Consider the following 24,218-nt stretch of genomic DNA (forward strand, 5'->3'; position numbering starts at 1 on the left):
GTTGTCTCCAGTTAGTCATGTTATAACAGGGTGTTGTCTCCAGTTAGTCATCATGTTATAACAGGGTGTTGTCTCCAGACAGTCATCATGTTATAACAGGGTGTTGTCTCCAGTTAGTCATCATGTTATAACAGGGTGTTGTCTCCAGATAGTCATCATGTTATAACAGGGTGTTGTCTCCAGACAGTCATCATGTTATAACAGGGTGTTGTCTCCAGTTAGTAATGTTATAACAGGGTGTTGTCTACAGTTAGTCATGTTATAACAGGGTGTTGTCTCCAGATAGTCATCATGTTATAACAGGGTGTTGTCTCCAGTTAGTCATGTTATAACAGGGTGTTGTCTCCAGTTAGTCATGTTATAACAGGATGTTGTCTCCAGATAGTCATCATGTTATAACAGGGTGTTGTCTCCAGATATTCATCGTGTTATAACAGGGTGTTGTCTCCAGTTAGTCATGTTATAACAGGGTGTTGTCTCCAGATAGTCATCATGTTATAACAGGGTGTTGTCTCCAGTTAGTCATGTTATAACAGGGTGTTGTCTCCAGTTAGTCATGTTATAACAGGGTGTTGTCTCCAGTTAGTCATGTTATAACAGGGTGTTGTCTCCAGACAGTCATCATGTTATAACAGGGTGTTGTCTCCAGACAGTCATCATGTTATAACAGGGAGTTGTCTCCAGTTAGTCATGTTATAACAGGGTGTTGTCTCCAGTTAGTCATGTTATAACAGGGTGTTGTCTCCAGTTAGTCATGTTATAACAGGGTGTTGTCTCCAGTTAGTCATGTTATAACAGGGTGTTGTCTCCCGATAGTCATCATGTTATAACAGGGTGTTGTCTCCAGTTAGTCATGTTATAACAGGGTGTTGTCTCCAGTTAGTCATGTTATAACAGGGTGTTGTCTCCCGATAGTCATCATGTTATAACAGGGTGTTGTCTCCAGTTAGTCATGTTATAACAGGGTGTTGTCTCCAGTTAGTCATGTTATAACAGGGTGTTGTCTCCAGTTAGTCATGTTATAACAGGGTGTTGTCTCCAGTTAGTCATGTTATAACAGGGTGTTGTCTCCAGTTAGTCATCATGTTATAACAGGGTGTTGTCTCCAGACAGTCATCATGTTATAACAGGGTGTTGTCTCCAGTTAGTCATCATGTTATAACAGGGTGTTGTCTCCAGATTGTCATCATGTTATAACAGGGTGTTGTCTCCAGACAGTCATCATGTTATAACAGGGTGTTGTCTCCAGTTAGTAATGTTATAACAGGGTGTTGTCTACAGTTAGTCATGTTATAACAGGGTGTTGTCTCCAGATAGTCATCATGTTATAACAGGGTGTTGTCTCCAGTTAGTCATGTTATAACAGGGTGTTGTCTCCAGTTAGTCATGTTATAACAGGATGTTGTCTCCAGATAGTCATCATGTTATAACAGGGTGTTGTCTCCAGATATTCATCGTGTTATAACAGGGTGTTGTCTCCAGTTAGTCATGTTATAACAGGGTGTTGTCTCCAGATAGTCATCATGTTATAACAGGGTGTTGTCTCCAGTTAGTCATGTTATAACAGGGTGGTGTCTCCAGTTAGTCATCATGTTATAACAGGGTGGTGTCTCCAGATAGTCATCATGTTATAACAGGGTGTTGTCTCCAGATAGTCATCATGTTATAACAGGGTGTTGTCTCCAGTTAGTCATGTTATAACAGGGTGTTGTCTCCAGTTAGTCATCATGTTATAACAGGATGTTGTCTCCAGATAGTCATCATGTTATAACAGGGTGTTGTCTCCAGTTAGTCATGTTATAACAGGGTGGTGTCTCCAGATAGTCATCATGTTATAACAGGGTGTTGTCTCCAGATAGTCATCATGTTATAACAGGGTGTTGTCTCCAGATAGTCATCATGTTATAACAGGGTGTTGTCTCCAGATAGTCATCATGTTATAACAGGGTGTTGTCTCCAGTTAGTCATGTTATAACAGGGTGTTGTCTCCAGATAGTCATCATGTTATGACAGGGTGTTTCCTTGTCTCCAGATAGTCATCATGTTATAACAGGGTGTTGTCTCCAGATAGTCATCATGTTATAACAGGGTGTTGTCTCCAGATAGTCATCATGTTATAACAGGGTGTTGTCTCCAGTTAGTCATGTTATGACAGGGTGTTGTCTCCAGATAGTCATCATGTTATGACAGGGTGTTGTCTCCAGATAGTCATCATGTTATAACAGGGTGTTGTCTCCAGATAGTCATCATGTTATGACAGGGTGTTGTCTCCAGATAGTCATCATGTTATAACAGGATGTTGTCTCCAGATAGTCATCATGTTATAACAGGGTGTTGTCTCCAGATAGTCATCATGTTATGACAGGGTGTTTCCTTGTCTCCAGATAGTCATCATGTTATGACAGGGTGGTGTCTCCAGATAGTCATCATGTTATGACAGGGTGTTGTCTCCAGATAGTCATCATGTTATGACAGGGTGTTTCCTTGTCTCCAGATAGTCATCATGTTATGACAGGGTGTTGTCTCCAGATAGTCATCATGTTATAACAGGGTGTTGTCTCCAGATAGTCATCATGTTATGACAGGGTGTTGTCTCCAGACAGTCATCATGTTATGACAGGGTGTTTCCTTGTCTCCAGATAGTCATCATGTTATAACAGGGTGTTGTCTCCAGACAGTCATCATGTTATAACAGGGTGTTGTCTCCAGATAGTCATCATGTTATAACAGGGAGTTGTCTCCAGATAGTCATCATGTTATAACAGGGTGTTGTCTCCAGTTAGTCATCATGTTATAACAGGGTGTTGTCTCCAGATAGTCATCATGTTATAACAGGGAGTTGTCTCCAGATAGTCATCATGTTATAACAGGGAGTTGTCTCCAGTTAGTCATGTTATAACAGGGTGTTGTCTCCAGTTAGTCATCATGTTATAACAGGGTGTTGTCTCCAGATAGTCATCATGTTATAACAGGGTGTTGTCTCCAGATAGTCATCATGTTATAACAGGGAGTTGTCTCCAGTTAGTCATGTTATAACAGGGTGTTGTCTCCAGTTAGTCATCATGTTATAACAGGATGTTGTCTCCAGATAGTCATCATGTTATAACAGGGTGTTGTCTCCAGTTAGTCATCATGTTATAACAGGGTGTTGTCTCCAGATAGTCATCATGTTATGACAGGGTGTTGTCTCCAGTTAGTCATGTTATAACAGGGTGTTGTCTCCAGATAGTCATCATGTTATAACAGGGTGTTGTCTCCAGATAGTCATCATGTTATAACAGGGTGTTGTCTCCAGATAGTCATCATGTTATGACAGGGTGTTGTCTCCAGATAGTCATCATGCTATAACAGGGTGTTGTCTCCAGATAGTCATCATGTTATAACAGGGTGTTGTCTCCAGACAGTCATCATGTTATGACAGGGTGTTTCCTTGTCTCCAGATAGTCATCATGTTATAACAGGGTGGTGTCTCCAGATAGTCATCATGTTATAACAGGGAGTTGTCTCCAGATAGTCATCATGTTATAACAGGGTGTTGTCTCCAGATAGTCATCATGTTATAACAGGGAGTTGTCTCCAGATAGTCATCATGTTATAACAGGGTGTTGTCTCCAGTTAGTCATGTTATAACAGGGTGTTGTCTCCAGACAGTCATCATGTTATAACAGGGAGTTGTCTCCAGATAGTCATCATGTTATAACAGGATGTTGTCTCCAGTTAGTCATGTTATAACAGGGTGTTGTCTCCAGTTAGTCATGTTATAACAGGGTGTTGTCTCCAGATAGTCATCATGTTATGACAGGGTGTTTCCTTGTCTCCAGATAGTCATCATGTTATAACAGGGTGGTGTCTCCAGATAGTCATCATGTTATGACAGGGTGTTTCCTTGTCTCCAGATAGTCATCATGTTATAACAGGGTGTTGTCTCCAGATAGTCATCATGTTATAACAGGGTGTTGTCTCCAGTTAGTCATCATGTTATAACAGGATGTTGTCTCCAGTTAGTCATCATGTTATAACAGGATGTTGTCTCCAGATAGTCATCATGTTATAACAGGGTGTTGTCTCCAGATAGTCATCGTGTTATAACAGGGTGTTGTCTCCAGTTAGTCATCATGTTATAACAGGGTGTTGTCTCCAGATAGTCATCATGTTATAACAGGATGTTGTCTCCAGTTAGTCATCATGTTATAACAGGATGTTGTCTCCAGATAGTCATCATGTTATAACAGGGTGTTGTCTCCAGATAGTCATCATGTTATAACAGGGTGTTGTCTCCAGATAGTCATCATGTTATAACAGGGTGTTGTCTCCAGTTAGTCATCATGTTATAACAGGATGTTGTCTCCAGATAGTCATCATGTTATAACAGGGTGTTGTCTCCAGATAGTCATCATGTTATAACAGGGTGTTGTCTCCAGATAGTCATCATGTTATAACAGGGTGTTGTCTCCAGATAGTCATCATGTTATAACAGGGTGTTGTCTCCAGATAGTCATCATGTTATAACAGGATGTTGTCTCCAGTTAGTCATCATGTTATAACAGGGTGTTGTCTCCAGATAGTCATCGTGTTATAACAGGGTGTTGTCTCCAGATAGTCATCGTGTTATAACAGGGTGTTGTCTCCAGATAGTCATCATGTTATGACAGGGTGTTTCCTTGTCTCCAGATAGTCATCATGTTATAACAGGGTGTTGTCTCCAGATAGTCATCATGTTATAACAGGGTGTTGTCTCCAGTTAGTCATCATGTTATAACAGGATGTTGTCTCCAGATAGTCATCGTGTTATAACAGGGTGTTGTCTCCAGATAGTCATCATGTTATAACAGGGTGTTTCCTTGTCTCCAGATAGTCATCATGTTATAACAGGGTGTTGTCTCCAGATAGTCATCATGTTATAACAGGGTGTTGTCTCCAGTTAGTCATGTTATAACAGGGTGTTGTCTCCAGATAGTCATCATGTTATGACAGGGTGTTTCCTTGTCTCCAGATAGTCATCATGTTATAACAGGGTGTTGTCTCCAGATAGTCATCATGTTATAACAGGGTGTTGTCTCCAGTTAGTCATGTTATAACAGGGTGTTGTCTCCAGTTAGTCATGTTATAACAGGGTGTTGTCTCCAGATAGTCATCATGTTATAACAGGGTGTTGTCTCCAGATAGTCATCATGTTATGACAGGGTGTTGTCTCCAGACAGTCATCATGTTATAACAGGGTGTTGTCTCCAGATAGTCATCATGTTATAACAGGGTGTTGTCTCCAGTTAGTCATGTTATAACAGGGTGTTGTCTCCAGATAGTCATCATGTTATGACAGGGTGTTGTCTCCAGACAGTCATCATGTTATAACAGGGTGTTGTCTCCAGATAGTCATCATGTTATGACAGGGTGTTGTCTCCAGATAGTCATCATGTTATAACAGGGTGTTGTCTCCAGATAGTCATCATGTTATAACAGGGTGTTGTCTCCAGATAGTCATCATGTTATAACAGGGTGTTGTCTCCAGATAGTCATCATGTTATGACAGGGTGTTTCCTTGTCTCCAGATAGTCATCATGTTATAACAGGGTGTTGTCTCCAGTTAGTCATGTTATAACAGGGTGTTGTCTCCAGATAGTCATCATGTTATAACAGGGTGTTGTCTCCAGATAGTCATCATGTTATGACAGGGTGTTGTCTCCAGACAGTCATCATGTTATAACAGGGTGTTGTCTCCAGATAGTCATCATGTTATGACAGGGTGTTTCCTTGTCTCCAGATAGTCATCATGTTATAACAGGGTGTTGTCTCCAGTTAGTCATGTTATAACAGGGTGGTGTCTCCAGATAGTCATCATGTTATGACAGGGTGTTTCCTTGTCTCCAGATAGTCATCATGTTATAACAGGGTGTTGTCTCCAGATAGTCATCATGTTATAACAGGGTGTTGTCTCCAGTTAGTCATCATGTTATAACAGGATGTTGTCTCCAGATAGTCATCGTGTTATAACAGGGTGTTGTCTCCAGATAGTCATCATGTTATAACAGGGTGTTTCCTTGTCTCCAGATAGTCATCATGTTATAACAGGGTGTTGTCTCCAGATAGTCATCATGTTATAACAGGGTGTTGTCTCCAGTTAGTCATGTTATAACAGGGTGTTGTCTCCAGATAGTCATCATGTTATGACAGGGTGTTTCCTTGTCTCCAGATAGTCATCATGTTATAACAGGGTGTTGTCTCCAGATAGTCATCATGTTATAACAGGGTGTTGTCTCCAGTTAGTCATGTTATAACAGGGTGTTGTCTCCAGTTAGTCATGTTATAACAGGGTGTTGTCTCCAGATAGTCATCATGTTATAACAGGGTGTTGTCTCCAGATAGTCATCATGTTATGACAGGGTGTTGTCTCCAGACAGTCATCATGTTATAACAGGGTGTTGTCTCCAGATAGTCATCATGTTATAACAGGGTTTTGTCTCCAGTTAGTCATGTTATAACAGGGTGTTGTCTCCAGATAGTCATCATGTTATGACAGGGTGTTGTCTCCAGACAGTCATCATGTTATAACAGGGTGTTGTCTCCAGATAGTCATCATGTTATGACAGGGTGTTGTCTCCAGATAGTCATCATGTTATAACAGGGTGTTGTCTCCAGATAGTCATCATGTTATAACAGGGTGTTGTCTCCAGATAGTCATCATGTTATAACAGGGTGTTGTCTCCAGATAGTCATCATGTTATGACAGGGTGTTTCCTTGTCTCCAGATAGTCATCATGTTATAACAGGGTGTTGTCTCCAGTTAGTCATGTTATAACAGGGTGTTGTCTCCAGATAGTCATCATGTTATAACAGGGTGTTGTCTCCAGATAGTCATCATGTTATGACAGGGTGTTGTCTCCAGACAGTCATCATGTTATAACAGGGTGTTGTCTCCAGATAGTCATCATGTTATGACAGGGTGTTTCCTTGTCTCCAGATAGTCATCATGTTATAACAGGGTGTTGTCTCCAGTTAGTCATGTTATAACAGGGTGGTGTCTCCAGATAGTCATCATGTTATGACAGGGTGTTTCCTTGTTTCCAGATAGTCATCATGTTATAACAGGGTGTTGTCTCCAGATAGTCATCATGTTATGACAGGGTGTTGTCTCCAGATAGTCATCATGTTATGACAGGGTGTTTCCTTGTCTCCAGATAGTCATCATGTTATAACAGGGTGTTGTCTCCAGTTAGTCATGTTATAACAGGGTGGTGTCTCCAGATAGTCATCATGTTATAACAGGGTGTTGTCTCCAGATAGTCATCATGTTATAACAGGGTGTTTCCTTGTCTCCAGATAGTCATCATGTTATGACAGGGTGTTGTCTCCAGATAGTCATCATGTTATAACAGGGTGTTGTCTCCAGTTAGTCATCATGTTATAACAGGGTGTTGTCTCCAGATAGTCATCATGTTATGACAGGGTGTTGTCTCCAGATAGTCATGTTATAACAGGGTGTTTCCTTGTCTCCAGATAGTCATCATGTTATGACAGGGTGTTGTCTCCAGTTAGTCATCATGTTATAACAGGGTGTTTCCTTGTCTCCAGATAGTCATCATGTTATAACAGGGTGTTGTCTCCAGATAGTCATGTTATAACAGGGTGTTGTCTCCAGATAGTCATCATGTTATGACAGGGTGTTGTCTCCAGATAGTCATCATGTTATAACAGGGAGTTGTCTCCAGATAGTCATCATGTTATGACAGGGTGTTGTCTCCAGATAGTCATCATGTTATAACAGGGTGTTGTCTCCAGTTAGTCATGTTATAACAGGGTGTTGTCTCCAGATAGTCATCATGTTATGACAGGGTGTTGTCTCCAGATAGTCATCATGTTATAACAGGGTGTTGTCTCCAGATAGTCATCATGGTATAACAGGGTGTTGTCTCCAGATAGTCATCATGTTATAACAGGGTGTTGTCTCCAGTTAGTCATGTTATAACAGGGTGTTGTCTCCAGATAGTCATCATGTTATAACAGGGTGTTGTCTCCAGATAGTCATGTTCCAGATAGTCATCATGTTATAACAGGGTGTCTTAGTCCTTGTCTCCAGATAGTCATCATGTTATAACAGGGTGTTGTCTCCAGTTAGTCATCATGTTATAACAGGGTGTTGTCTCCAGTTAGTCATCATGTTATGACAGGGTGTTGTCTCCAGTTAGTCATGTTATAACAGGGTGGTGTCTCCAGATAGTCATCATGTTATAACAGGGTGTTGTCTCCAGATAGTCATCATGTTATGACAGGGTGTTGTCTCCAGTTAGTCATGTTATAACAGGGTGTTGTCTCCAGATAGTCATCATGTTATGACAGGGTGTTGTCTCCAGTTAGTCATGTTATAACAGGGTGGTGTCTCCAGATAGTCATCATGTTATAACAGGGTGTTGTCTCCAGATAGTCATCATGTTATGACAGGGTGTTGTCTCCAGATAGTCATCATGTTATGACAGGGTGTTTCCTTGTCTCCAGATAGTCATCATGTTATAACAGGGTGTTGTCTCCAGATAGTCATCATGTTATAACAGGGTGTTTCCTTGTCTCCAGATAGTCATCATGTTATAACAGGGAGTTGTCTCCAGATAGTCATCATGTTATGACAGGGTGTTGTCTCCAGTTAGTCATCATGTTATGACAGGGTGTTGTCTCCAGATAGTCATCATGTTATAACAGGGTGTTGTCTCCAGATAGTCATCATGTTATAACAGGGTGTTGTCTCCAGATAGTCATCATGTTATAACAGGATGTTGTCTCCAGTTAGTCATCATGTTATAACAGGGTGGTGTCTCCAGATAGTCATCATGTTATAACAGGGTGTTTCCTTGTCTCCAGTTAGTCATGTTATAACAGGGTGTTGTCTCCAGATAGTCATCATGTTATAACAGGGTGTTGTCTCCAGATAGTCATCATGTTATAACAGGGTGTTGTCTCCAGTTAGTCATGTTATAACAGGGTGTTGTCTCCAGTTAGTCATCATGTTATAACAGGGTGTTGTCTCCAGATAGTCATCATGTTATAACAGGGTGTTGTCTCCAGATAGTCATCATGTTATAACAGGGTGTTGTCTCCAGATAGTCATCGTGTTATAACAGGGTGTTGTCTCCAGATAGTCATCATGTTATAACAGGGTGTTGTCTCCAGATAGTCATCATGTTATAACAGGGTGGTGTCTCCAGATAGTCATCGTGTTATAACAGGGTGTTGTCTCCAGATAGTCATCATGTTATAACAGGGTGTTGTCTCCAGTTAGTCATGTTATAACAGGGTGTTGTCTCCAGATAGTCATCATGTTATGACAGGGTGTTTCCTTGTCTCCAGATAGTCATCGTGGTATGACAGGGTGTTGTCTCCAGATAGTCATCATGTTATGACAGGGTGTTTCCTTGTCTCCAGATAGTCATCGTGTTATGACAGGGTGTTGTCTCCAGATAGTCATCATGTTATGACAGGGTGTTTCCTTGTCTCCAGATAGTCATCATGTTATAACAGGGTGTTGTCTCCAGATAGTCATCATGTTATAACAGGGTGTTGTCTCCAGATAGTCATCATGTTATAACAGGGTGTTGTCTCCAGATAGTCATCATGTTATAACAGGGTGTTGTCTCCAGACAGTCATCATGTTATAACAGGGTGTTGTCTCCAGACAGTCATCATGTTATAACAGGGTGTTGTCTCCAGATAGTCATCATGTTATAACAGGGTGTTGTCTCCAGATAGTCATCATGTTATAACAGGGTGTTGTCTCCAGTTAGTCATGTTATAACAGGGTGTTGTCTCCAGATAGTCATCATGTTATAACAGGGTGTTGTCTCCAGTTAGTCATCATGTTATAACAGGGTGTTGTCTCCAGTTAGTCATGTTATAACAGGGTGTTGTCTCCAGATAGTCATCATGTTATAACAGGGTGTTGTCTCCAGACAGTCATCATGTTATAACAGGTTGTTTCCTTGTCTCCAGATAGTCATCATGTTATAACAGGGTGTTGTCTCCAGTTAGTCATGTTATAACAGGGTGTTGTCTCCAGATAGTCATCATGTTATGACAGGGTGTTGTCTCCAGTTAGTCATGTTATAACAGGGTGTTGTCTCCAGATAGTCATCATGTTATAACAGGGTGTTGTCTCCAGATAGTCATCATGTTATGACAGGGTGTTTCCTTGTCTCCAGATAGTCATCATGTTATAACAGGGTGTTGTCTCCAGATAGTCATCATGTTATAACAGGGTGTTGTCTCCAGATAGTCATCATGTTATAACAGGGTGGTGTCTCCAGTTAGTCATGTTATAACAGGGTGTTGTCTCCAGTTAGTCATGTTATAACAGGGTGTTGTCTCCAGATAGTCATCATGTTATAACAGGGTGTTGTCTCCAGATAGTCATCATGTTATGACAGGGTGTTTCCTTGTCTCCAGATAGTCATCATGTTATAACAGGGTGTTGTCTCCAGTTAGTCATGTTATAACAGGGTGTTGTCTCCAGTTAGTCATGTTATAACAGGGTGTTGTCTCCAGATAGTCATCATGTTATAACAGGGTGTTGTCTCCAGATAGTCATCATGTTATGACAGGGTGTTGTCTCCAGATAGTCATCATGCTATAACAGGGTGTTGTCTCCAGATAGTCATCATGTTATAACAGGGTGTTGTCTCCAGTTAGTCATGTTATAACAGGGTGTTGTCTCCAGATAGTCATCATGTTATAACAGGGTGTTTCCTTGTCTCCAGATAGTCATCATGTTATAACAGGGTGTTGTCTCCAGATAGTCATCATGTTATAACAGGGTGTTGTCTCCAGATAGTCATCATGTTATAACAGGGTGTCGTCTCCAGATAGTCATCATGTTATGACAGGGTGTTTCCTTGTCTCCAGATAGTCATCATGTTATAACAGGGTGTTGTCTCCAGATAGTCATCATGTTATGACAGGGTGTTTCCTTGTCTCCAGATAGTCATCATGTTATAACAGGGTGTTGTCTCCAGTTAGTCATCATGTTATGACAGGGTGTTTCCTTGTCTCCAGATAGTCATCATGTTATAACAGGGTGTTGTCTCCAGTTAGTCATGTTATAACAGGGTGTTGTCTCCAGATAGTCATCATGTTATAACAGGGTGTTGTCTCCAGATAGTCATCATGTTATGACAGGGTGTTGTCTCCAGATAGTCATCATGCTATAACAGGGTGTTGTCTCCAGATAGTCATCATGTTATAACAGGGTGTTGTCTCCAGATAGTCATCATGTTATGACAGGGTGTTTCCTTGTCTCCAGATAGTCATCATGTTATGACAGGGTGTTTCCTTGTCTCCAGATAGTCATCATGTTATAACAGGGTGTTGTCTCCAGTTAGTCATGTTATAACAGGGTGTTGTCTCCAGATAGTCATCATGTTATAACAGGGTGTTGTCTCCAGTTAGTCATGTTATAACAGGGTGTTGTCTCCAGATAGTCATCATGTTATAACAGGGTGTTGTCTCCAGATAGTCATCATGTTATGACAGGGTGTTGTCTCCAGATAGTCATCATGCTATAACAGGGTGTTGTCTCCAGATAGTCATCATGTTATAACAGGGTGTTGTCTCCAGATAGTCATCATGTTATGACAGGGTGTTTCCTTGTCTCCAGATAGTCATCATGTTATGACAGGGTGTTTCCTTGTCTCCAGATAGTCATCATGTTATGACAGGGTGTTGTCTCCAGATAGTCATCATGTTATGACAGGGTGTTGTCTCCAGTTAGTCATGTTATAACAGGGTGTTGTCTCCAGATAGTCATCATGTTATAACAGGGTGTTGTCTCCAGTTAGTCATCATGTTATAACAGGGTGTTGTCTCCAGATAGTCATCATGTTATAACAGGGTGTTGTCTCCAGATAGTCATCATGTTATAACAGGGTGTTGTCTCCAGTTAGTCATCATGTTATAACAGGGTGTTGTCTCCAGATAGTCATCATGTTATAACAGGGTGTTGTCTCCAGTTAGTCATGTTATAACAGGGTGTTGTCTCCAGATAGTCATCATGTTATAACAGGGTGTTGTCTCCAGTTAGTCATGTTATAACAGGGTGTTGTCTCCAGTTAGTCATGTTATAACAGGGAGTTGTCTCCAGATAGTCATCATGTTATGACAGGGTGTTGTCTCCAGATAGTCATCATGTTATAACAGGGTGTTGTCTCCAGTTAGTCATGTTATAACAGGGTGTTGTCTCCAGTTAGTCATGTTATAACAGGGAGTTGTCTCCAGATAGTCATCATGTTATAACAGGGTGTTGTCTCCAGATAGTCATCATGTTATGACAGGGTGTTGTCTCCAGATAGTCATGTTATAACAGGGTGTTGTCTCCAGTTAGTCATGTTATAACAGGGTGTTGTCTCCAGATAGTCATCATGTTATGACAGGGTGTTTCCTTGTCTCCAGATAGTCATCGTGGTATGACAGGGTGTTGTCTCCAGATAGTCATCATGTTATGACAGGGTGTTTCCTTGTCTCCAGATAGTCATCGTGTTATGACAGGGTGTTGTCTCCAGATAGTCATCATGTTATGACAGGGTGTTTCCTTGTCTCCAGATAGTCATCATGTTATAACAGGGTGTTGTCTCCAGATAGTCATCATGTTATAACAGGGTGTTGTCTCCAGATAGTCATCATGTTATAACAGGGTGTTGTCTCCAGATAGTCATCATGTTATAACAGGGTGTTGTCTCCAGACAGTCATCATGTTATAACAGGGTGTTGTCTCCAGACAGTCATCATGTTATAACAGGGTGTTGTCTCCAGATAGTCATCATGTTATAACAGGGTGTTGTCTCCAGATAGTCATCATGTTATAACAGGGTGTTGTCTCCAGTTAGTCATGTTATGACAGGGTGTTGTCTCCAGATAGTCATCATGTTATAACAGGGTGTTGTCTCCAGATAGTCATCATGGTATAACAGGGTGTTGTCTCCAGTTAGTCATGTTATAACAGGGTGTTGTCTCCAGATAGTCATCATGTTATAACAGGGTGTTGTCTCCAGATAGTCATCATGTTATAACAGGGTGTTTCCTTGTCTCCAGATAGTCATCATGTTATAACAGGGTGTTGTCTCCAGTTAGTCATCATGTTATAACAGGGTGTTGTCTCCAGTTAGTCATCATGTTATGACAGGGTGTTGTCTCCAGTTAGTCATGTTATAACAGGGTGGTGTCTCCAGATAGTCATCATGTTATAACAGGGTGTTGTCTCCAGATAGTCATCATGTTATGACAGGGTGTTTCCTTGTCTCCAGATAGTCATCATGTTATAACAGGGTGTTGTCTCCAGATAGTCATCATGTTATAACAGGGTGTTGTCTCCAGATAGTCATCATGTTATAACAGGGTGGTGTCTCCAGTTAGTCATGTTATAACAGGGTGTTGTCTCCAGTTAGTCATGTTATAACAGGGTGTTGTCTCCAGATAGTCATCATGTTATAACAGGGTGTTGTCTCCAGATAGTCATCATGTTATGACAGGGTGTTTCCTTGTCTCCAGATAGTCATCATGTTATAACAGGGTGTTGTCTCCAGTTAGTCATGTTATAACAGGGTGTTGTCTCCAGTTAGTCATGTTATAACAGGGTGTTGTCTCCAGATAGTCATCATGTTATAACAGGGTGTTGTCTCCAGATAGTCATCATGTTATGACAGGGTGTTGTCTCCAGATAGTCATCATGCTATAACAGGGTGTTGTCTCCAGATAGTCATCATGTTATAACAGGGTGTTGTCTCCAGTTAGTCATGTTATAACAGGGTGTTGTCTCCAGATAGTCATCATGTTATAACAGGGTGTTTCCTTGTCTCCAGATAGTCATCATGTTATAACAGGGTGTTGTCTCCAGATAGTCATCATGTTATAACAGGGTGTTGTCTCCAGATAGTCATCATGTTATAACAGGGTGTCGTCTCCAGATAGTCATCATGTTATGACAGGGTGTTTCCTTGTCTCCAGATAGTCATCATGTTATAACAGGGTGTTGTCTCCAGATAGTCATCATGTTATGACAGGGTGTTTCCTTGTCTCCAGATAGTCATCATGTTATAACAGGGTGTTGTCTCCAGTTAGTCATCATGTTATGACAGGGTGTTTCCTTGTCTCCAGATAGTCATCATGTTATAACAGGGTGTTGTCTCCAGTTAGTCATGTTATAACAGGGTGTTGTCTCCAGATAGTCATCATGTTATAACAGGGTGTTGTCTCCAGATAGTCATCATGTTATGACAGGGTGTTGTCTCCAGATAGTCATCATGCTATAACAGGGTGTTGTCTCCAGATAGTCATCATGTTATAACAGGGTGTTGTCTCCAGATAGTCATCATGTTATGACAGGGTGTTTCCTTGTCTCCAGATAGTCATCATGTTATGACAGGGTGTTTCCTTGTCTCCAGATAGTCATCATGTTATAACAGGGTGTTGTCTCCAGTTAGTCATGTTATAACAGGGTGTTGTCTCCAGATAGTCATCATGTTATAACAGGGTGTTGTCTCCAGTTAGTCATGTTATAACAGGGTGTTGTCTCCAGATAGTCATCATGTTATAACAGGGTGTTGTCTCCAGATAGTCATCATGTTATGACAGGGTGTTGTCTCCAGATAGTCATCATGCTATAACAGGGTGTTGTCTCCAGATAGTCATCATGTTATAACAGGGTGTTGTCTCCAGATAGTCATCATGTTATGACAGGGTGTTTCCTTGTCTCCAGATAGTCATCATGTTATGACAGGGTGTTTCCTTGTCTCCAGATAGTCATCATGTTATGACAGGGTGTTGTCTCCAGATAGTCATCATGTTATGACAGGGTGTTGTCTCCAGTTAGTCATGTTATAACAGGGTGTTGTCTCCAGATAGTCATCATGTTATAACAGGGTGTTGTCTCCAGTTAGTCATCATGTTATAACAGGGTGTTGTCTCCAGATAGTCATCATGTTATAACAGGGTGTTGTCTCCAGATAGTCATCATGTTATAACAGGGTGTTGTCTCCAGTTAGTCATCATGTTATAACAGGGTGTTGTCTCCAGATAGTCATCATGTTATAACAGGGTGTTGTCTCCAGTTAGTCATGTTATAACAGGGTGTTGTCTCCAGATAGTCATCATGTTATAACAGGGTGTTGTCTCCAGTTAGTCATGTTATAACAGGGTGTTGTCTCCAGTTAGTCATGTTATAACAGGGAGTTGTCTCCAGATAGTCATCATGTTATGACAGGGTGTTGTCTCCAGATAGTCATCATGTTATAACAGGGTGTTGTCTCCAGTTAGTCATGTTATAACAGGGTGTTGTCTCCAGTTAGTCATGTTATAACAGGGAGTTGTCTCCAGATAGTCATCATGTTATAACAGGGTGTTGTCTCCAGATAGTCATCATGTTATGACAGGGTGTTGTCTCCAGATAGTCATGTTATAACAGGGTGTTGTCTCCAGTTAGTCATGTTATAACAGGGTGTTGTCTCCAGATAGTCATCATGTTATAACAGGGTGTTGTCTCCAGATAGTCATCATGTTATGACAGGGTGTTGTCTCCAGATAGTCATCATGCTATAACAGGGTGTTGTCTCCAGATAGTCATCATGTTATAACAGGGTGTTGTCTCCAGATAGTCATCATGTTATGACAGGGTGTTTCCTTGTCTCCAGATAGTCATCATGTTATGACAGGGTGTTTCCTTGTCTCCAGATAGTCATCATGTTATGACAGGGTGTTGTCTCCAGATAGTCATCATGTTATGACAGGGTGTTGTCTCCAGTTAGTCATGTTATAACAGGGTGTTGTCTCCAGATAGTCATCATGTTATAACAGGGTGTTGTCTCCAGTTAGTCATCATGTTATAACAGGGTGTTGTCTCCAGATAGTCATCATGTTATAACAGGGTGTTGTCTCCAGATAGTCATCATGTTATAACAGGGTGTTGTCTCCAGTTAGTCATCATGTTATAACAGGGTGTTGTCTCCAGATAGTCATCATGTTATAACAGGGTGTTGTCTCCAGTTAGTCATGTTATAACAGGGTGTTGTCTCCAGATAGTCATCATGTTATAACAGGGTGTTGTCTCCAGTTAGTCATGTTATAACAGGGTGTTGTCTCCAGTTAGTCATGTTATAACAGGGAGTTGTCTCCAGATAGTCATCATGTTATGACAGGGTGTTGTCTCCAGATAGTCATCATGTTATAACAGGGTGTTGTCTCCAGTTAGTCATGTTATAACAGGGTGTTGTCTCCAGTTAGTCATGTTATAACAGGGAGTTGTCTCCAGATAGTCATCATGTTATAACAGGGTGTTGTCTCCAGATAGTCATCGTGTTATGACAGGGTGTTGTCTCCAGATAGTCATGTTATAACAGGGTGTTGTCTCCAGTTAGTCATGTTATAACAGGGAGTTGTCTCCAGATAGTCATCATGTTATGACAGGGTGTTGTCTCCAGATAGTCATCATGTTATAACAGGGTGTTGTCTCCAGTTAGTCATCATGTTATAACAGGGTGTTGTCTCCAGATAGTCATCATGTTATAACAGGGTGTTGTCTCCAGATAGTCATCATGTTATGACAGGGTGTTTCCTTGTCTCCAGATAGTCATCATGTTATAACAGGGTGTTGTCTCCAGATAGTCATCATGTTATAACAGGGTGTTGTCTCCAGATAGTCATCATGTTATGACAGGGTGTTTCCTTGTCTCCAGATAGTCATCATGTTATAACAGGGTGTTGTCTCCAGTTAGTCATGTTATAACAGGGTGTTGTCTCCAGTTAGTCATCATGTTATAACAGGGTGTTGTCTCCAGTTAGTCATGTTATAACAGGGTGTTGTCTCCAGATAGTCATCATGTTATAACAGGGTGTTGTCTCCAGTTAGTCATGTTATAACAGGGTGTTGTCTCCAGATAGTCATCATGTTATAACAGGGTGTTGTCTCCAGATAGTCATCATGTTATGACAGGGTGTTTCCTTGTCTCCAGATAGTCATCATGTTATGACAGGGTGGTGTCTCCAGATAGTCATCATGTTATGACAGGGTGTTTCCTTGTCTCCAGATAGTCATCATGTTATGACAGGATGTTGTCTCCAGATAGTCATCATGTTATAACAGGATGTTGTCTCCAGATAGTCATCATGTTATAACAGGATGTTGTCTCCAGTTAGTCATCATGTTATAACAGGATGTTGTCTCCAGATAGTCATCATGTTATAACAGGGTGTTGTCTCCAGATAGTCATCATGTTATGACAGGGTGTTTCCTTGTCTCCAGATAGTCATCATGTTATAACAGGGTGTTGTCTCCAGATAGTCATCATGTTATAACAGGGTGTTGTCTCCAGTTAGTCATCATGTTATAACAGGGTGTTGTCTCCAGATAGTCATCATGTTATAACAGGGTGTTGTCTCCAGATAGTCATCATGTTATAACAGGGTGTTGTCTCCAGTTAGTCATCATGTTATAACAGGGTGTTGTCTCCAGACAGTCATCATGTTATAACAGGGTGTTGTCTCCAGTTAGTCATGTTATAACAGGGTGTTGTCTCCAGATAGTCATCATGTTATAACAGGGTGTTGTCTCCAGATAGTCATCATGTTATGACAGGGTGTTGTCTCCAGATAGTCATCATGCTATAACAGGGTGTTGTCTCCAGATAGTCATCATGTTATAACAGGGTGTTGTCTCCAGATAGTCATCATGTTATAACAGGGTGTTGTCTCCAGATAGTCATCATGTTATGACAGGGTGTTTCCTTGTCTCCAGATAGTCGGCATGTTTCACAGTAATGTGCTTGATTTTTATTTTGTTTGTTGTCTCTCTGCAGCCGTTTGTAATCCATGACATGAAGTCTCTTCAGGAAGGAGAGAGGTTTATCAACTGCAGGCAGATGCCCATCCATGTTGTCCAGGAGACCAGGACTGAGGCGGGGACTGAGGCTGGGACTGGAGCTGGCTGTGGTCTAGGTATTATCATGTTGTATCTGTCCTCTGTGGGGTTGGCTGTGGTCTAGGTATTATCATGTTGTATCTGTCCTCTGTGGGGTTGGTTGTGGTCTAGGTATTAATTATCATGTTGTATCTGTCCTCTGTGGGATTGGCTGTGGTCTAGGTATTATCATGTTGTATCTGTCCTCTGTGGGGTTGGCTGTGGTCTAGGTATTATCATGTTGTATCTGTCCTCTGTGGGGTTGGTTGTGGTCTAGGTATTATCATGTTGTATCTGTCCTCTGTGGGGTTGGTTGTGGTCTAGGTATTATCATGTTGTATCTGTCCTCTGTGGGGTTGGCTGTGGTCTAGGTATTATCATGTTGTATCTGTCCTCTGTGGGGTTGGCTGTGGTCTAGGTATTATCATGTTGTATCTGTCCTCTGTGGGGTTGGTTGTGGTCTAGGTATTATCATGTTGTATCTGTCCTCTGTGGGATTGGCTGTGGTCTAGGTATTATCATGTTGTATCTGTCCTCTGTGGGGTTGGCTGTGGTCTAGGTATTATCATGTTGTATCTGTCCTCTGTGGGGTTGGTTGTGGTCTAGGTATTATCATGTTGTATCTGTCCTCTGTGGGGTTGGTTGTGGTCTAGGTATTATCATGTTGTATCTGTCCTCTGTGGGGTTGGCTGTGGTCTAGGTATTATCATGTTGTATCTGTCCTCTGTGGGGTTGGCTGTGGTCTAGGTATTATCATGTTGTATCTGTCCTCTGTGGGGTTGGCTGTGGTCTAGGTATTATCATGTTGTATCTGTCCTCTGTGGGGTTGGCTGTGGTCTAGGTATTATCATGTTGTATCTGTCCTCTGTGGGGTTGGCTGTGGTCTAGGTATTATCATGTTGTATCTGTCCTCTGTGGGGTTGGCTGTGGTCTAGGTATTATCATGTTGTATCTGTCCTCTGTGGGGTTGGCTGTGGTCTAGGTATTATCATGTTGTATCTGTCCTCTGTGGGGTTGGCTGTGGTCTAGGTATTATCATGTTGTATCTGTCCTCTGTGGGGTTGGCTGTGGTCTAGGTATTATCATGTTGTATCTGTCCTCTGTGGGGTTGTCTGTGGTCTAGGTATTATCATGTTGTATCTGTCCTCTGTGGGGTTGGTTGTGGTCTAGGTAGTATCATGTTGTATCTGTCCTCTGTGGGGTTGGTTGTGGTCTAGGTAGTATCATGTTGTATCTGTCCTCTGTGGGGTTGGCTGTGGTCTAGGTATTATCATGTTGTATCTGTCCTCTGTGGGGTTGGTTGTGGTCTAGGTATTATCATGTTGTATCTGTCCTCTGTGGGGTTGGTTGTGGTCTAGGTATTATCATGTTGTATCTGTCCTCTGTGGGGTTGGCTGTGGTCTAGGTATTATCATGTTGTATCTGTCCTCTGTGGGGTTGGCTGTGGTCTAGGTATTATCATGTTGTATCTGTCCTCTGTGGGGTTGTCTGTGGTCTAGGTATTATCATGTTGTATCTGTCCTCTGTGGGGTTGGCTGTGGTCTAGGTATTATCATGTTGTATCTGTCCTCTGTGGGGTTGTCTGTGGTCTAGGTATTATCATGTATCTGTCCTCTGTGGGGTTGGCTGTGGTCTAGGTATTATCATGTTGTATCTGTCCTCTGTGGGGTTGTCTGTGGTCTAGGTATTATCATGTTGTATCTGTCCTCTGTGACTGTTTTCCCTGTACCTTTTTTTTCTCCTATTTATCTTTTATTTTTTTGTAGAGTGGTTAGTTACCTTTCTACACTGAACAAACATATACACTCAACATGCAACAATTTAAAAGATTTTACTGAGTTACAGTTCATGTAAGGAAATTAGTCAATTGAAATAAATGCATTCGTCCCTTATCTATGGATTTCCCATGACTGGGAATACAGATATGCATCAGTTGGTCACAGATACCTTAAAAAATAGATAGGGGAGTTGATGGGGCCGTGCATTATGATGCTTAAACATGAGCTGATGGCGGTGGATGAGTGGCACGACAATGGGGCTCACGGTATCTCTGTACATTCAAATTGCCTTTGATAAAATCCAATTGTGTTCATTGTCCGTAGCTTATAGCTGCCCATACCATAACCCCACTGCCACCATGGGGCACTCTGTTCACAACGTTGACATCAGCAAACCGCTTGCCCACACGAGCCATCTGCCCGGTTGAAACCGGGATTCATCCATAAGAACACACTTCTCCAGCTTTCCAGTGGCCATCGAAGGTGAGCATTTGCCCACTGAAGTCAGTTACGATGCCGAACTGCAGTCAGGTCAAGACCCTTGTGAGGACGACGAGTGCGCAGATGAGATTCCCTGAGACTGTCTCTAACAGTTTGCGTAGAACTTATTTGGTTGTGCAAACTCAGTTTCATCAGCTATCTGGTGGCTGTTCTGAGACTATCCCGCAGGTGACAAAGCCAGATGTGAAGGTCCTGGGCTGGTATGGTTACACGTGGTCTGAAATTGTGATACCGGTTGGACGTACTGCCAAATTATCTAAATCAACATTGGAGGTGGCTTATGGTAGAGAAATTAAGATGCAATTCTCTGGCAACAGCTCTGATTTCTGACATTCCTGCAGTCAGCATGCCAATTGCATGCTGTCTCAACTTAAGACGTCCGTGGCATTGTTGTGTGACAAAACTGCACATTTTAGTGGCTTTTTGTTGTCCCAGCACAAGGTGCACCTGTGTAATGATCATGCTGTTTAATTCGCTTCTTGATATGCCACACGTTTTTGTGCATATGGAACATTTTAAGCGTCTTTTATTTCAGCTCATGAATCATGGGACCAACACTGTACATGTTGTGTTTATATTTTTGTTCAGTGTATATGAAATAACACTGAACAAATATGATTTGCTGCAGGTGGATGTCTGGCAGTGAGTGAAGGTCTGGCTGTAGGTGGAGGTCTAGGTGGAGGTGTTGGTCTGGTCCAAGAGCCCACTGACGAGGTGCAGCTCAGGTTCTTCTACAGCTGTCAGTCGCGCTCCGCCGAGGCTGTCCGGGAGGTCACAGAGTTCGCTAAGAGCATCCCTGGCTTCGTGGGATTGGACCTGAACGATCAGGTGACTCTGCTGAAGTATGGCGTCATCGAGGTGCTCATCATCATGTGGGCTCCACTCATGAACAAAGATGGTACACTGATCTCCTATGGACAGATCTTCATGACGAGAGAGTTCCTAAAGAGCCTGAGGAAACCCTTCTGTGATATGATGGAACCCAAGTTTGAGTTCTCTGTTAAGTTCAACACCCTGGAGCTGTATGACAGTGATATGGCACTCTTCCTCGCCGTCATCATCCTCAGTGGAGGTTAGTATTGTAATATTATTATTAGCATCCTTATATAATGACAACCACCTCAATTGAGGGGTGGGGCTTAGCTATCATCCTCAATTGAGGTGGGTGGGGTTTGCCATCATCCTCAATTGAGGTGGGTGGGGCTTAACTATCATCCTCAGTGGAGGTGGGTGGGGTTTGCCATCATCCTCAATTGAGGTGGGTGGGGCTTAGCTATCATCTTCAGTGGAGGTGGGTGGGGTTTGCCATCCTCCTCAGAGGAGGTGGGTGGGGTTTGCCATCCTCCTCAGAGGAGGTGGGTGGGGTTTGCCATCCTCCTCAGTGGAGGTGGTGGGGCTTTTCAGTCTAGAAAAGTGGTATTCCAATTTTTTAAGCATGGATCCTATTTTTTCATTCAAATTTCTGTGAAACCCCTTTTTTTGCTAGGATTTCTCGCAACCTCATCCCACCACACCCCAAATCTAATGACACAAACATAAAAGCTGTGCATTTTAGATTTTTACATTGACAAATAACCTTAAATTCATAAAATGTTCATCTCTTATCAAACCGAAAATAAAAAAAGAAATGTACTCAATACAATTGATCTTTCTCAAAAACGTTTGCTTTTTGGCCTCCCGAGTGGTGCAGTGGTCTAAGGCACTGCATGGCAGTGCTAGCTGTGCCACTACAGATTCTGAGTTCGAGTCCATACTCTGTCACAGCCAGACATGGCTGGGGGCGGTGCACAATTGGCCCAGCGTCGCCCGGGTTAGGGGAGGGTTTGGCCGGCAGGGATGTCCTTGTGCCATCGCGCACTAGCGACTCCTGCGGCGGGCTGGGTGCAGTGCAACTGACACGGTTGCCAGGTGTACGGTGTTTCCTCCAACACATTGGTGCGGCTTGCTTCTGGGTGAAGTGGGCATTGTGTCAAGAAGCAGTGCAGCTTGGTTGTGTTTCGGAGGTCACACTTCTCTCGACCTTCGCCTCTCCTTTCCATGCGGGAGTTGCAGTGCTGAGACATGGTTGTAACTACCAATTGGATACCACGGACCACAAAGGTTTCAAGTGTTTATAGTAGCAGCGTATATTTAGGGTCAATCAGTACAGCGACAGCTAGTGTATGTCAGCAAGACATAGTAGCAGCATAGATTTATCAGAAGATAATATGACAAAAGGAGTGAAGATGGTTCCTAACCCTCTGCCTGTTACACATGTGGAGTTGGTGGCATATTACATACAGTAAGTGGAGTTGGCAGCATATTACATAAGTGGAGTTGGCAGCATATTACATAAGTGGAGTTGGCAGCATATTACATAAGTGGAGTTGGCAGCATATTACATAAGTGGAGTTGGTAGCATATTACATACGTGGAGTTGGCAGCGTATTACATACGTGGAGTTGGCAGCGTATTACATACGTGGAGTTGGCAGCATACTACATAAGTGGAGTTGGCAGCATACTACATAAGTGGAGTTGGCAGCATATTACATAAGTGGAGTTGGCAGCATACTACATAAGTGGAGTTGGCAGCATATTACATAAGTGGAGTTGGCAGCATACTACATAAGTGGAGTTGGCAGCATATTACATAAGTGGAGTTGGCAGCATACTACATAAGTGGAGTTGGCAGCATACTACATAAGTGGAGTTGGCAGCATATTACATAAGTGGAGTTGGCAGCATACTACATAAGTGGAGTTGGCAGCATACTACATAAGTGGAGTTGGCAGCATATTACATAAGTGGAGTTGGCAGCGTACTACATAAGTGGAGTTGGCAGCGTACTACATAAGTGGAGTTGGCAGCGTACTACATAAGTGGAGTTGGCAGCGTATTACATAAATGGAGTTGGCAGCGTATTACATAAGTGGAGTTGGCAGCATACTACATAAGTGGAGTTGGCAGCGTACTACATAAGTGGAGTTGGCAGCATACTACGTAAGTGGAGTTGGCAGCATACTACATAAGTGGAGTTGGCAGCATACTACATAAGTGGAGTTGGCAGCATATTACATAAGTGGAGTTGGCAGCATATTACATAAGTGGAGTTGGCAGCATATTACATAAGTGGAGTTGGCAGCATATTACATAAGTGGAGTTGGCAGCATATTACATAAGTGGAGTTGGCAGCATACTACATAAGTGGAGTTGACAGCATACTACATAAGTGGAGTTGGCAGCATACTACATAAGTGGAGTTGGCAGCATACTACATAAGTGGAGTTGGCAGCATACTACATAAGTGGAGTTGGCAGCATATTACATAAATGGAGTTGGCAGCATATTACATAAATGGAGTTGGCAGCATATTACATAAGTGGAGTTGGCAGCATACTACAGTAAGTGGAGTTGGCAGCATACTACAGTAAGTGGAGTTGGCAGCATACTACAGTAAGTGGAGTTGGCAGCATACTACAGTAAGTGGAGTTGGCAGCATATTACATACGTGGAGTTGGCAGCGTATTACATAAGTGGAGTTGGCAGCGTATTACATAAGTGGAGTTGGCAGCGTACTACATAAGTGGAGTTGGCAGCATACTACATAAGTGGAGTTGGCAGCATACTACATAAGTGGAGTTGGCAGCATACTACATAAGTGGAGTTGGCAGCATATTACATAAGTGGAGTTGGCAGCATATTACATAAGTGGAGTTGGCAGCATACTACATAAGTGGAGTTGGCAGCATACTACATAAGTGGAGTTGGCAGCATACTACATAAGTGGAGTTGGCAGCATACTACATAAGTGGAGTTGGCAGCATACTACATAAGTGGAGTTGGCAGCATACTACATAAGTGGAGTTGGCAGCATACTACATAAGTGGAGTTGGCAGCATACTACATAAGTGGAGTTGGCAGCATACTACATAAGTGGAGTTGGCAGCATACTACATAAGTGGAGTTGGCAGCATATTACATAAGTGGAGTTGGCAGCATATTACATAAGTGGAGTTGGCAGCACACTACATAAGTGGA

At 42.2% G+C, this 24,218-nt stretch overlaps 1 protein-coding gene and 1 long non-coding RNA gene across 3 annotated transcripts in view; both read left to right on the plus strand.

Moving 5' to 3' along the window:
• The window catches only part of pparg (peroxisome proliferator-activated receptor gamma), a 171,306-nt gene that overhangs the window by 97,157 nt on the left and 49,931 nt on the right, over positions 1–24,218 (plus strand). The window contains exons 6-7 of the mRNA XM_052501281.1: positions 17,820–17,958; positions 20,828–21,271. Coding sequence (XP_052357241.1) covers positions 17,820–17,958; positions 20,828–21,271 — 583 coding nt within the window. The remainder of the gene's footprint in view (positions 1–17,819; positions 17,959–20,827; positions 21,272–24,218) is intronic.
• LOC127918099 (uncharacterized) lies at positions 17,977–19,175 on the plus strand. 2 transcript variants are annotated; one of them, XR_008098786.1, is made up of 4 exons: positions 17,977–18,005; positions 18,245–18,338; positions 18,574–18,667; positions 19,138–19,175. It is a non-coding gene; the product is annotated as an uncharacterized LOC127918099 (long non-coding RNA). The 2 variants fall into 2 exon arrangements; XR_008098785.1 differs by lacking the exon at positions 17,977–18,005 and having other exon boundaries at positions 18,162–18,338.

Source organism: Oncorhynchus keta, unplaced genomic scaffold (assembly GCF_023373465.1).
Source record: "Oncorhynchus keta strain PuntledgeMale-10-30-2019 unplaced genomic scaffold, Oket_V2 Un_contig_1319_pilon_pilon, whole genome shotgun sequence".
Lineage (NCBI taxonomy): Eukaryota > Metazoa > Chordata > Actinopteri > Salmoniformes > Salmonidae > Oncorhynchus > Oncorhynchus keta.